Source organism: Phaseolus vulgaris, chromosome 4, assembly GCF_051622355.1.
Source record: "Phaseolus vulgaris cultivar YP4 chromosome 4, ASM5162235v1, whole genome shotgun sequence".
Taxonomy (NCBI): Eukaryota; Viridiplantae; Streptophyta; class Magnoliopsida; order Fabales; family Fabaceae; genus Phaseolus; species Phaseolus vulgaris.
Genome location: NC_143501.1, coordinates 7,377,986 through 7,394,140, shown reverse-complemented (window position 1 = coordinate 7,394,140; position 16,155 = coordinate 7,377,986). Strand labels below are relative to the sequence as shown.

The 16,155-nt window shown below is 29.3% G+C and overlaps 1 protein-coding gene across 1 annotated transcript; it reads left to right on the top strand.

Annotated features, from left to right (window-relative positions):
• Positions 1 to 913: 913 nt before the first annotated feature.
• Positions 914 to 4,062, top strand: LOC137837073 (proline dehydrogenase 2, mitochondrial). Its single transcript, XM_068645929.1, has 4 exons — positions 914 to 1,608; positions 2,777 to 3,422; positions 3,545 to 3,785; positions 3,866 to 4,062. Exons 1-4 carry the CDS (start codon positions 1,078 to 1,080, stop codon positions 3,903 to 3,905), a joined length of 1,458 nt encoding a protein of 485 aa, XP_068502030.1. The 5' UTR covers positions 914 to 1,077; the 3' UTR covers positions 3,906 to 4,062.
• Positions 4,063 to 16,155: the final 12,093 nt, after the last annotated feature.

The following is a 16,155-nucleotide window of genomic DNA, read 5'->3' as shown; positions in this document are numbered from 1 at the left end:
TTGTTTTAGTTTCTAAAATAGTCTCTAATTTAATTACTATTGCAACTAATTATTTTGGTATCTAAAAATTGGTTTCGATTTCATGATTTTCTTGTAGTGTAGGATATGTTATTCAAATATTTTATTTATTTATTTATTAGAAATTTAATTTTTTTCATTTCTTAATTTAAATTACTCTTATATTGAATTTATTTTTTATAATTTTGATTGCGTGTCATCTTCACATGGCATGGCGTAAGGAAACATATATTACTTGAATTTTTACCCTGTAAAAATTATAAAGTAACCCATAAAAATCCTAAAAATAGTGCAATAATTAATTGCTGATAAAAAAAAAGTGCAATAATTAATTCTATCCACAAGATTGAAATATGTAATAATAGATACAACATAATTAAGAATATAAGAAGAAGAAAATAAATGAAAATATAAAAGATACTAATAAAAAACATTATAAGTTCATAGCTAAAAGTAGCTTTAAGTAACTTCACTTATCATTTAGAAACGTTTAAAACAGCATTTTAAAGTGCTTGCCAAATACGTTAATAAACAATAATTAACACACTAATGAATCAAAACTTTATATTACCCTTGATTTTTTTTAATTACAGGAATTGAATTATTATAGCAAGGAGAAAACAATTAATTATATTTATATTTCCCATGATTAAGATAAATTTACTTATATTATTAGATTGAAATTGTTGTTTTAAATTTAATTATTGACAAGAAATAAAGTGTGTATAAAATATGTTGTATTGGTCCCATTCCACATATGCAACTTGAAGGCATTACAGTGAATGAGGTTGGAAGAATTAGAGAGAAAAAATTAGAAAGGTTTGATTAATAAAAATAAAAAATAACCTAAGTTGACTTCTCTAAACTTATTTCACACGCTTCTACCATGCAACTTACCCAACTAGGCATTGAAGTGTTGTATTTTCCTTTCTTAACTCCACCCATTTTCTCACCATTTTGCCTATAAAACACACCTGAGAGCAACAAGAACCAGAGACAAAACACAACACAACACAACACAACACCTTAATCTCTTCAAAAAACAACATCATTGTAAAAATGGCTACCCGCGTGATTCCTCCCAGGATTCTCAAGAAATTCCGCTACAACACCGCCACGAAGCCCCTCAACGCGGTGCATCCCTCCCTCACGCCGGCCATCGCGCCGCCGGCGTTCTTCGAGAAGCCGCCAAGCGTGGCGGCTGAGGTGGCGCTGGGGATGGACGACGCGGAGCGGCTTTTCGCGTCGGTGTCCACCGGGCGGCTGCTCCGATCGGCCTCCGTGCTGCATGCGACGGCGGTGGGGCCCATGGTGGACCTGGGAATGTGGGTCATGAAGTCGCCGCTGCTCCAGAGTGGGCTGCCGCGGGATCTCGTCATGTCCGTCACGCGCGAGACGTTCTTCTCGCACTTCTGCGCCGGCGAGGACGCCGCCGGCGCCAGCAAGAGCATAGGGGTGCTGAACGACGCCGGCTTGCGCAGCATGCTCGTGTACGGCGTGGAGGATGCGCACGATAACGAGGGGTGTGACCAGAACCTCAATGGGTTCCTTCACACTGTTACTGTCAGCAAATCGCTTCCACCATCTTCTGTAAGTGCTTCTTCTTTCTCTTTGGTTTTTCGTTTTTTGCTCTCACATGCACATCGGAGAAAGCCACTGATAGTCGGTGAAGTGGGTCCCACTTCAATTCAGTGTCTTTTTTTCCTCTCCTATAAATTAGTTATTTTTAATTGATAATAAAAGAAAAAAAATAGTTAGTAAAAAAATGGGTGCATGAAGTTTCGATGGTGAAAATTTTACTCGAACTGAAAACCTCAGTTGATAATTTTTTTTTTTTACCCTTTTCTGATATCGATTTGGTGGAATCGTGTGCCTTTTTGTTTTCCCAGAGAAAAAAAAAATTATTTTGAAATGTTTTAATTTTGTAACTCTTAAATTAAAAAAAGAATAAATGTGCATGGAAAGATTTTGTTCCTTGTAATTTACTGTGATTTAATTTGAGACTTTTGTTCAGATAAAACCGGGTGTCATTCTTTTTCTTTAATTATGCGTATTGATTATATTTTTCAGAAGTTATGATGTTTCAATGCTCTTTATTTGTCTCATTTATTTGGTACAGTAACCAAAGAAAAAAAAGTGCGTGACCACTTGTTGTGAATCGCTCTTTTTTTTTTTATTACCAGTTAATTTTGCATATTAAAAAATACTGATTCTGACAGAAGAGAATGAGTGAAAATAGAACAACTTTTTGATCAATTCTTTTTTAATTAAATTAAAAATTCCTTTTCTTGAATCAGATGATTTAAAGATTCCTACTGGTGTTAGTATTTTGTATAATTGTGTGGAACCTTGAAATGGAACACGTACTGTGCAGCGTGTTTGATTTTTGTGTGATTGAATCTTCAAGTGGGTACCATGCACGAATCATTGTCAGAAAATCAACGTTTTGATGTGGGATGTGTTGTTTTGGTCCCTCTCAGAAAGAGGACAATGGGGTTGGCAATTTGGTATTGCTTCTGCACACATGAGCTGTGATTCACTCTCATGCCATGAAAAAATTGCAGAGTGTACGAATTGAGATAAATAGTTCATGACAGACACGGAACTTACATCAATTTCTAGCAAAGTTTTCAATGATTTCACTGTCAATTTTCTTGCATTGTGTTTGGTAGGCCATGGGGTTGACGTGTTTGTTGTATTGCTCATCTGTTTTTCTGTGTTTTCTGGTGTTAACTCGTGCAACCTTTTGATGTGACAGGTGAGCTTTGTCATTGTGAAAATCACTGCAATATGCCCCATGGCATTGCTTGAAAGACTCAGTGACCTTCTAAGATGGCAACAGAAAGACCCTTCATTTGTTTTGCCATGGAAGCAAGATTCCCTCCCAATTTTCGCAGAAACTAGCCCTTTGTACCACACACAGAAGAGACCAGAGCCTCTAACCCCAGAAGAAGAGAGCGATCTGCAACTTGCCAACCAGAGACTCCTTCAACTTTGCCAAAAGTGTGAGGAGGCCAATATTCCTTTGTTGGTTGATGCTGAACACACCACTGTTCAGCCAGCTATTGATTACTTCACATACGCTGCTTCCATCAAGCACAACAAAGCTAGCAACCCCATTGTGTTTGGGACCATCCAAACTTACCTGAAAGATGCCAAGGACAGGTTATTGCTCACAACAAATGCAGCAGAGAAAATGGGAGTTCCAATGGGGTTCAAATTGGTGAGGGGTGCTTACATGTCCACAGAGAGAAAATTGGCTCAGTCTTTTGGACATGCATCCCCAATTCACAATACCATTCAGGACACACACAATTGCTTCAATGACTGTGCATCATTTATGCTGGAGAAGGTTGCCAATGGACCTGATTCAGTTGTTCTTGCAACTCACAATATTGAATCAGGTACAATTAGTGTTTAATTTCTAACATTTACAATGTTGGTGCATGTACTATTTCCATGTTATGATATAAGAAGACTCAGCATCCCAATTTAAAGTGTTTGTTATGGTGTGAATGTTGTGTAGGGAAATTGGCTGTGGCAAAAGCTCATGAACTGGGAGTTGGAAAGGTGAAGCAGAAGCTAGAATTTGCACAGCTATATGGAATGTCAGAGGCACTTTCCTATGGATTAAGCAATGCAGGGTTTCAGGTTAGCAAGTATATGCCATTTGGACCTGTAGAAATGGTCATGCCTTACCTCTTAAGAAGGGCTGAAGAGAATAGAGGGCTCTTGGCTGCTTCAGGCTTTGATAGGCAACTGATGAGGTATGCTAAATTAAATTTCTTGTTCATTATAGGAAATACTTGTTTTGATGCTAACAGCATGATCATTTTTCTCTGAACAGAAAGGAGTTGGGAAGGAGACTTAAAGCTGCAGTCTTCTAATTAGCTAGGAAGCATGGTTTCATTCACTTTTGTAAATGTAGAGAGTTCTGTGATCAGATGGAATTGTGCTTTAAATAAAATGAAAATCTGCTTTATTTTGGTGCTTCTGTTGGAAATGCAAGTGCAATGAGGATAAAATGGAATGTGTTCAAGTCAAGTTGGTTCCTTTCATTTAACCATCATACAAACTTCCCATTCTTAAAAGACTTCAAATTGATTAGTAATGTTATGTGCAATGGATGCAAGTGGGTTTGTCACTAACAAGTTCTTGCACACTACAAAGTTTCTTTGTTATTAAAAATTACAATATTACTATTATAGTAATTACAGTGAGAGGCATTATTGATAATGCTTTCCTACAATATTTTGTTATTTCTATCATTTCTTAAATAATGTTGACATTCCTCTAATGTTCTAAAATACTTGTTGACATTTCTCTAATGTTAAAGGTTTAATTTCTCAAACACTTCTAATATTTGGATAAACTTCTTTATAAAACTTTAAAAGAGAAAAAAAAATGGTAAGTTAAAATTAATTTACACAAACTAAAATACAAAAAGTTCTAAAAATCATGAGAGATTTCTGCAATTTATTGATGTATAAACTAAATTTGTAAAAAAGACTACATTAATTGTGTAGTTTATTTCAATTTAAAGAAAGCTTTGACTGGCTCAAAGTTTTAAAAGTTATTGAACTCGTCACATTTTAATTTAAACTTGAGTTATACTTCATATTGTTTTGACTGGATTTAGTATTTTATATATATTTTTTTTCATTTTGTGTAAAAAAATGATAAAACGGATAGAACCTCACAGAATAACAATATATATCCTATATTTTTTTTAAAAAATTTATAGCTTTAACAATATATTGATACAAGACATTTTTAGTTAATTAATGTTGTATCTCCATATCATGATATTATTTGTTTTAAAATATATACAGTGAAATATACTTTAATTTTAGATTAATATTTCTATAAATCTATATAGTTTATATATGGATAGTTTTGATTGTGGAATTTGAAAAATATTGTGAATCACCAATTAGCCATTGATCATGCTCTTAGTGATAACAACACATTGAAATGAAAAGGGATTAATTAATATTAACATCTAAATCATGATATCACGATCTCTAATTTGCATGAACTTATTTTGATCTGAATAATATATTTTTTCATAAATTTAATGATCATGAGCTTTCTCCCTTAACAAAAAATATAGGTTTTTAACCATGGTCGGTGTGAAAAAACGAATCTCAATCCAAATGCTTGTAGATTCCATTGAAAGGTTGGGTTTGAAAAGAATGAGTTTTGAATAATCAATGATTATGCAAGCTTATCTTGGAAGAACTTTGAACATTTTTTTCCATAAAAAAGATAAGAATTGATTCAATATGATAAGAATTGATTCAACATATCATGATCATTACAATTATAATACAGCATCACGTAATCACTTATAATAAGTGATTGTGTAATATTTTATCGTTACTTTATACTTAATTCAAAAATTCTCAATCATTTATGATATACAAGAATTATATGACATAAGACTTGCGTTGTGTTCATCTATTATTTTTTGCCTTTCCTTTGTTTGATTCCATGGAAGAACTTTCACGTCAATCTCATCGATTTCACTTTCATGGTTTTATTTTCTACGTTTCTACTATTTGGTTGATAGATGGGGAGCATGAAAGTTAACTTTTTCAGAGATATTATTGTTTCCCACTTGAATGCATGAACCAATAAGAACACTTCTAAGGAAATAGAGAAAATATACTTATAGATATAACTTTTTGGTATAATAAGTAAGATGAAACGAAAGATAATTATATGTACACTATCAAAAAAATCATGATAATTAATTTTATGATAATTAGTTAAATATTAATTTAAAAATTATTTTGATATTAATTATTATTTTAGTCTTTATTATATATATATATATAATTTAATCAATATAATATTAATTATTATTTTTTCTCTAAAATTAATTTCTATATAATAGAAAGATATCCACATGATAAAAGTTAATATTGTAAAAAATATTATCAAAATTTATTATGTAATTAATATAATTAAAAATAATTAATGTTACTCAAATTAGTCCTTCGAAGTGTAAGAAAAATAGAAATACAAAAATTTAATGTTTATATTATTGTGGATATAAATTTCTTTTATATCCTCTTACCAAGAAATTCACCATTTTATATATGGTTTTTTGGAGAATCATTATAAAAAAAATGTTAATTCTAATATACATAATTTATATTAAATCAATTAAACTTAAAATAATTATAATAATACTTTATTTTTTCCAACACATACCCCAATATTTAATATTGAAGATAAGAGGGGAAGAGGAGGTGATGCCTCACCAATCAGTTTAGTTGCTGTGCTTAGTGAGTGGCTCCATTATGCAAAATATCACTTCTTTATTATTTATATTTATTTGTCTCCTTTTAATTATTACTTTTTATTTTATTTTAAGTATATACCACATCTTGCACCACGAAAACCTTATCTATTTAATTTATGATTAGAATGAATTTAAGTTAAACTGATTATACATTAGTTTTTTTTTAAATTATGATTATACTAAAACATTTTAAAATAATAATATTTTAATAAAATATATACACACGTTATAATTTATATATCAAATTACTATGTTTAAAAAATGAAATTAATTTTATCAATCTGACTTAAATTTAAAAAAAAAAATACTTTTTACACTTTTGATTCAACTTTTTAAAACAAATCAAAACGAACAATTAGTTGGATATAAATCTAAAATTACAATTAATTTTAAAATGTTAACCAGCTTCGTTCTTTACATATGGATTGCTTAACCTATCTGATAGAATAAAGTTTATATATATATATATATATATATATATATATATCAATTTTAACTTATCATATATCTCCAGTATTATACTATTAAAAGTATATTCTAACTTTACTATTTTTAATATTTAATTATTTACACGTATGGATGGAATGTGTCCTTAACATCTCATATTAATGAATTCAATAACTTATTAAAGAAATGAATCAATTCCTAACTCTTATAGTTAAAAACTTAAATAAGATTATTTATTTGTAAGTAGATCAGAAAATAAAGTGAATATCATGCATCATACCACTAATTTTAAAACCTAATTGAAAACACGATTACTTTATAACTTCATACACATAGAAACTTGTTGACTATCAATAATATAAATAAGTGAAATTTTCAAAATATTAATTGTTTATTATTATATATTTATTATGGAGCTAAGTTTAATGTGGGAATATCTTTATATACATCATTCTCTTTCTAGATGATAAATAATATATTTAAATAAATAATAATAATATAGAAATTAGACACTTCAAACACTTTATTGTAGAATTCATCTCAACCTTTTATAAGAATATTTGTTAATAAAACCTCAATTAAAAAAATTATTTCTTTAATTAGGTGTTCCGTACAATGGCTATAATAGTTTTTTTGGGGTAAAATAGAAGTGTTTTGAATCATGATCACGAATCTTCAATCTTGGTTATAGAAGACAAAATCAACCCAAAGTGTGTATCAAAATTATTATTATTTTTTTCACAAAAACGATGGTTTGATTTGAAAGAAAGTATATTTTCTGAAGTATATATTCACGAAATTTCGTCAAAATTAATAGTAAACTTTCAAAACAGAATATCAACGAAGAACGTTAACTCTTAAGCATCCAACTTTGAATAAAGAAATATTCCTTTCGAAAATTAAGCACTAAATTTTCAGGATGTAATAATCTAAAATAATAATTTAATAATAGTGGAATTGGTCGTAATTGAGTTTATATTTTTTAATACTAAGTAATATCTTAAGAAATAAAATTAAGAATAATTAGGATGAAGAAATTAGAAAATATAAAAGTGACCAAATTATTACACAATGAAAATGAATAATTATTGAAGAGATAATATCGAGTATTTAGATTTAAATATGTACTTTATTCTTCTTAAAAGTATCTTTAAAGTTAAAGTAAAAATAAAAAATTGAAAAAGACATATTGAATTGGTTTTTTTATACCAATTTTGGACTTTTCGATTTGTTCTTTATTAATTTCATGTTTATTTTAAAAAGTTATTTGATCTGTCCCATGATTCGACCTAATTTTAAAACAATAAATATATTATACAGTGATCGAATTTTCATTTTATATATCACTATTTATTAGTCACTCTTTCTTAAATTGTTGCTTAAAAATCATGAATAGTGATTAAATAACATTTATCTGGAGTTTTAATATAAATAAAAAATGCTGGGTAATATCATCTATTATTTATTATTTTTATGTGTATTTTTCTTCTAACTTTGTACTTTCTAAAGATAATTGCGTCATCAATTAATACATTTTATTTCTGTATATATTGTTTTCCTCCGACATATACAGAAATAATATTGTCTTTTTTAAATTTAAATTTTTATTATATATAGCTTTAATTATAGGAGGATAATATACCCTTTTACCATTTAATTGAAATTATATATTTATATTATTAAGATAATTATTTTATAATCAAAGTTGGTGAAGTGATTTTTTTCTTTGCAAATTTTCCATAGCTGGATAACTGAAAAGTAAATAAATCACAGCCTCAAGGAATTGGATTCCATAGTTCAAATTCAAAGGACAAAATTTGAAGTCCAAGTTGCAGATTCCATCGCCCACCATTGCTGAATTGGATTTCCTAGATTCCATTATTTCATGCAGAAAAAAAAAAAAAAAAAAATCTCCACTACTAATTAACAACTGTAACATGTGGTGTTTTTCCATGATAATCCAACATGTTTGGAAGATCTTCATCGGTGTCAGAGCATTCAGAATATCTTAATTCAACGGTCAAAATCTACTCAATGTTTTTATTTAATTTTCATATGGAAATGGAAATGGAACTAAATAAATAAATGGCTGATATCTTATATTTTTTATATATAATATTGTATGATTTGGTTATTAGAATTATTATGTGATATACAATAATGAGTTGTTTGTAAAATAAGGATGAAAAAGCTGTCCATGTTGGAAGAGATAATATAAACAAATATGGAAAACATAAAATATATTATCTTATTTTGCGCGACAAGAAGGTCCAAAGGCACATGCATTTCCAGATCCAATTTTTTGGCATCACATTAAAAGTGGAGACAACTGCCATTGATTATGGTTGAATATATGTAACTGTGTATATTACTTATGAGATAAATCTTTTAATATTTTGCCATGCTTTTATTTATTTTTTCTAACAAGGTTTACACATTTTTCCTTTAAAAATAATCTATTATAAAAAAATACACACTAATATAAAAATATTTTTATATATCTCCTTTTACAATCCTTAATTAGGTCTTAGTTTTAGAATCATAAAGAACTTCATCTATAGTTTTTTAATTATAATTTTTAATTATAGAAAATATCAACATTCATAGTTTATTTATATTATTATAGACACATGCACACGTTAATGCACACGCGCACACACATATAGAGATTAAACTTATAATATTCATCTATGTTATAAAACGAAATGAATTATGTGGCAAGACATTCTTCACATATTCCATTTATTTCGAATTTAGTGGTTGATCATCCATAAAATACTACGACACAGAATAAGTAAAAATTAGTGTTTAAAGTACACATAGTTTATCATAAACAATAATACATAATAGTCACACTAATACCCTCCTAATTGTTTATTACACTACAATTCAATATTAATGAAAAGTTAATATTAATATTTTGAACAAACAAGAAGGACAAAAAGACAGAAAATTAATTAATGAAAATTACAAACATTTAGGTTCAACCATATGATCTTTTGGGACCTTGCACTTGGCCCACCTTTAAATATGTTATATCTAGTGTATGAGCTAATTAATAAAAAAACTTATTTGAAGACTTTTAAGTAATATACATAGGTAAGTTGATAATGTAATTACTTGTCCACTAGTTGCTTGAGATATCAGTGACTTCTTGTGCAATGAACAGAATCACACAACCGTTATCAATTACGGATATTAAAAGTAATTGTCAGTGATGCATGCATCATCCATGAAAATAATTAGTAAAACTTTAAAGGATGAAATACTAATAATTAATGACTTAAAAACTATACTTATTCATTAATATAAGGGACAAAATATTTATGTTTCCCCTGTAACCAAACAGTTCGTGATGGCTTACATCATCCAAAACTAAATGACGAATCTATTCAGGTACTCGTTATCAGTTGCAACCTCTAACACATCAGACATGTGTATGTATAAAGAGATTTTACCGTTTCTTCCAAAATCAGTACCATCCCCAGAACCTCCGTTAGGTTTGTACCAATAGCCACAACAATCTATAATAATGCAGCTATAGGATCGTCAATGGAAATTAGTTGCTTCTTCCTTTGCAGTCTTGGTTTTCAATGCAGTTGCTACAAAATAAAGAATATTTTCATTAAATTAAATATAATATAAATATAAATTAATAATTACAAATTAATTTCTTACTGGGGTTTAGTAATAAGTCGGAACGAGGTGTTTATTCCAGGCTATGAATGTCTGAAATGCCTTAACCACATTAGTTACCTCATTTGAAGGCAGATGAATAGGAGCATCAACAACTTGTACGTTCTCCAGTTCTCCATCTTGACCTTTACTACACCAGGGGGAGAGCCACATTATGTAAGGTAGTGGCCCCTTCAAAGACTTTCCCTCTAACCACCATCCGATGAGTGAAATCATCCTTTACAAGTAACTCACATTGACTTATCTCGCCAATGCATCCCCTATTCAGCAGGAGCTACACAACTCCCTTTTGAGCCCTTGAGAGTGGGAGTCACATGCTGTTGGAATGGAGTTGTGATATACATAAGATATGGAGTTGTTCCTGAAACTCATGTCTCATTTGTAGAGTAACTTGATGAGTTACCATCTGAATAACCTTGTCGGTAACATTCTCTATCACTTGTTCGGTGATATGCTACTATAATTGATTCATCACTTCTTGACTAATAACCATAATCTATATGGAACACATAGCTATAGGCGATGGTTGCCTAATAAACTGTAGTCTATAATGTCCATCATAAGCAACAATTTCTCACCAAACCATAGTCTAGAAAATAGATTATAATTAGAACCGTCGCCTATATGTTTTTCTTATTTACAAAATTGTCACCGTATTTTTTTAAACGATGTTATCACTTAAATCGTTGTCTATAGACGTTGTCAAACTCTCTTTTTCCACTGGTGCTAGTTCATAGCTACTAGCTATAAGAATCCATGACTCATCATTAAAATTCAAAAGCACCTAATATTATAATAAATTGAAAATGAAACATTGAGAGCTTCATTAAGTCCTATCCCTCGAACAAAATTATGGCGAATATTAAATCCTCTACACATAACACAGTAATATAATAGAAAAAATTTAAACAAAATGCTAAACAATAAAAAGAGTATATCTAAAAGAAAAGTGATAAACAATTTTTAACAACATACTCTGCAACTTCTATTTTAGCAAAAACTCAACGTAATCACATTAACAATAAATGTTATGAAACTTTAACTCCAATTGCAATTTAAAATTTGAAGACAAGGGAACTCCTCTACCATGTTAGAAAATGAGAAGGTGCCCAAAATTCCTTTTCCACACAAACATAAGGTCCAATTTAGATATGAGTGCAAAGCTGTACTTTTATTATAGTCTTCGTGAATCTCATTAGCTCATGCCTCCTTTTGAAAAAATGAATTTAGTTTCATGTAAAAACCAAAACAATGGTGATTTGAGTGAGGGATCTGTGGTTTTCTCTGTTAGCAAAACATGATGTGTTGATTTGATAATGTCTACACCTTTTGTTGACGTTCCTATCTCTATTGATTATCTTAATATGATAAAAACGTAAAACATGAATCAATCTCTAAGATGATCTTGAGAAAATTTACTTTGAAAAACTTATTATTTATCTTTCTAAACATAATAATCAATTATGTTAAGTTCATAATATAAAGTAATAAGCGATTATCCTTATCAAAATTAGTTTTTATATGTTTAAGAAATAATTGATTATTTTAGGCAATAATTAATTATGGTAAGCAATTTTAAAAACCTTACATTAGTAAATAATTATTTATGATTAAAAATAATAAATTATGTTGAGACAAAATTGTTTTTGAATTACGTGAATAACATAATAATCGATTATATCAGTTAGTAACCATATAACTCTTTGAAACTACTTTAAAAAGAAAAAACCTTGAAGTTTTCTTAGAAGAATACCTTTCAATATTTTCAAAAAGAACTCAATTGTTTTCTAAACATGGGTTTTCTTTCAGTATTATGCATTACATCTTGTTTGAAAAAGAAGAGGTTGAGATTCATAATAAATAATGATCATGTTATATATTTTTCGTTTTAAACCTGTCATATTTTAGGTGATATATATTTTGCCTTTTCTTTTATATCTTGTATTGGTAATTTTGCACACTACAAGAAAATCATGAAATAAAAACCAATTTTTAGAGACCAAAATAATTAGTTGCAATAGTAATTAAATTAGAAACCATTTTAGAAACTAAATAAAAAATTGATTTCTAAATTAGTTTCTATTATTGTTAAATAGTTTCTAAATTGGTATCTAATTAGCAACCAAGGTTTTAACTACCAATTAAATTTGGTCTCTAAAACCTTGGTTGCTAATTAGATATCAATTTAGAAACTATTTAACAATAATAGAAACTAATTTAGAAACCAATTTTTTATTTAGTTTCTAAAATGGTTTCTAATTTAGTTACTATTGCAACTAATTAATTGGTAGTTAAAACCTTGGTTGCTAATTAAATATCAATTTAGAAACTATTTAACAATAATAGAAACTAATTTAGAAACCAATTTTTTATTTAGTTTCTAAAATGGTTTCTAATTTAGTTACTATTGCAACTAATTATTTTGGTCTCTAAAAATTAGTTTCTATTTTATGATTTTATTGCAGTGGCACAAATGTTTGGTGTCTTGTAGGTAATTAAGTATTTTTGTTAATTTTTCAAAGGATGTTTAAAGGAGTAATTTGTATTTTTTTTGTTCTATTTACATAAAAGTTCTTGTAACTAGATAATTGAAGATTTTTAAGTGTAAGATTGACCTTGTTTGAATTAACTAGATAATTCAGAAAGAATTTGAATATAAAATATTGTGTGCCTTTTGTTCATATTGTTTTAAATATTTTTAGTTATTGGTAATCATTAATTACTACATTGAATTACCCTCTTTAATATAGTTTTAAGAATATTTTCTTTTGAAAAAAATGAAGAGATTTTTTAAAAATCGAATCTCCACTCTTGATTATTGGTCATGATTTTTACTTATTGTTTTTTTTTTATATTTTCTCTTGCGCGAATTCGAGATTTCAGTTTTACTAAGGCTCGTGCAATAAGAATTAAGAAACAGAGAGCGCAATATGCAAAGGACAAACCTTAATCGTGATGAGAGAGAAGAACAGAGAAAATAGAGGGTGCGAAGGGTAAAAGGGCGCAAAAGAAAGAAGCTCTTTGTAAGCGTAAAAGTATATTGGGTATTAGAAAGTAAAAGGCAGGAGTGTACATATAAGAAAAGCAATGCCTAAACATGTGGCAAAGACAGAAAATAAAATGGGCCCAATAAAAGGCCATAAACTAATAAAGTTATCTTTAACACCCCTCAAGCGGGGAGTAGATGTTGCGCATGACCAACTTGGGACTGTTTCTTCCTGCACCTCTATACCTTCTTCTCTCACCTCCATAAATTTTGAATTTCTAAATATGCCCCTCTATAATATTCCAGATTACATAATTCGGAAGTCATTTTTTAAATTTGTAATTAGCTTTCGGATTACATAATCCATAAGTCTTTTTTCAGATGCATGATTACTTTTCATATTACATAATCTGGAAGTCTTATTTAGCTTTCAGATTATGTATTCCGGAAGTCTTTTTTCAAATGAGTTTCTGGATTACATAATCCAGAAACTACTCTATGGGGGTGACACAAAAATGATAAAAATGTATTTTCATGTTGTGTATGGAGGTGGCTGAAGAAGATATGAAGGTGCAGGAAGAAACAGTCCCAACTTGGATTTAAGAATGTTGAATTGTGGAGGAGCAAGCTACTTTGTGAGGATGTCTGCAATTTTCATGACAGACGTGATTGGTAGTAATTTAAGGAGGACAACATTTAATTTTTCATTAACTAAATGACAATCTATTTCGATATGTTTGGTGCGTTCGTGAAAGGCTTGGTTTGACACAATCTAGATGAAAAACAAGTTGTCACGGTATAGAGTCCTAGGTTTGATGAAGGTAATATAGAGTTTGTTAAGGTGGTAAGTTAATAATTGCAATTCACAAAGTGAAGTTGTGGTGGACACTACTCTATATTTGGCTTGAAAAGGAGTTTTGGAAGACAATTTTTTGGTTTCTTTGACTTTCAAGAAATAAGGGAGTTTCATATTGTTTCACTCACTCAATTAAATTACATGCTGTTAAATTAAACCACTAAAATTTGCAATGGAACATCGAATAGTTGCATAGGACAAAATAGGAGGGAGATGAAAAAATTAGGGACAAATGAAATGAAAATAAAAATAATAGACAATATGAGTTGAAAATTTTGAGTTTAATTATTAAAATATATTGTTTTATAAATTTAAATATAATCTTATTTTAATTTATTTTATTTTACAGAAATTAGTAATAAAATTTTAAAAATAAAATATAAAAAACTAGAAAAGTATAAAAGATTAAAACTATTACAATATCAATACTTAAGTAATTTTATATAATAGCATAATTCATTAATTAACATTAAATGCTTAAATTACGTATAAGTACGTGAAAATTAAATATGATAGAATTTAATATAGATCATAATTTTTTATTTTAAAAACAAATTAAAATATATAAAGATTATAAAAAGTAAGAAAAATAAGAATTAATTATATAAATTTTAAACTTTATCTTATTTATAAATACACACATTGATATGAATCCAATAGCAAAGAAGAGATGATTCTTTGACATTCTATAAACTCAACTTGAGTTGGAAATAGCTTAGGCACTTATAATATAATTGGATCAAGGTTCTATGTTTCAAGAACTCACCAAGACTTGCACCAAACACCAAACTCATATGGAGGAGCCATCTATTGTCAATTGAACCGAACAAATTGTGTAAAAATGCAATTGCACCGATTGAAACTCTTAAGAAAGCATAAGAACCGAACAAAATATGAATTGGAACTATAGAACCGAATCAAAACATAAACAAATGCAAACAGCCGAACATAAGTGCAAGAGAAGGAAGATGAACCGAACAAAGAAGCTAAGACATGTTTATGCTTTGTATGATAATGGAGATGAAAGGAAAGAAGAACTTATGGAGATGGATGCTTTGGTTTGATGATCACGCCACTTAGAGGATGGTGACTCCAAGATGAGTGTGCAAGCCGCCACTTGAGGTAACCTTAGAACTCTCAAGATAAGACTAAGTGAGGAAGGCACAAAGCTCTTCCATTCTCTCAAAAATTGAGTATAGTTTCTCTAATCAAAATTCATATCTGAAAAATACAAAGGCAGCACCTTAATTTATAGCCTAGAGGTGCTGAAATGCAAAGCTAATTAAATTCAAAATTTCCCCCAAATACAAATGAAAGTGGCGCCAACTATAGTCATGAGGAAGGTGTGACTTTCTCTCTTACTTTGGCACCTCCCTATTATGTCTACACCACTCTACTAAGCTCACACCCCCTAAGCTTCCTATTATTTTCCTAAACTAAAGACCTAAAGATGCTTTCACAAAAGAGGTATCTTATGTTTCTCTCTAAGCACCTTTCTAAACAATATTCTTTATTATTTAAAACTTGGCCTTGCCCTTCATGGGATGGACTTGGGCTCTTTGGGCTTTGGCCTTCTTGGGCTTGGGCGTGGGCTTTGGGCTTGGGCCTCATCTTTATTTTATGTCTTCTTTTAATTTTGAGAAGACTAGAAGGAAGAACTTTAGATGTGAAGGCGAATGACCTCTTCCTTCATCAATAAAAGCCTCCTTTACTTGATTCTCATCACACATTCTATATTCCAATTTGTCCTTAAACTTTACCTTTTTGAAAAATACACACCTAAACTTTTATTTATGTGATTAAGCTTATTAATTTTTTATAAGATATTTTTTCTATAATTTT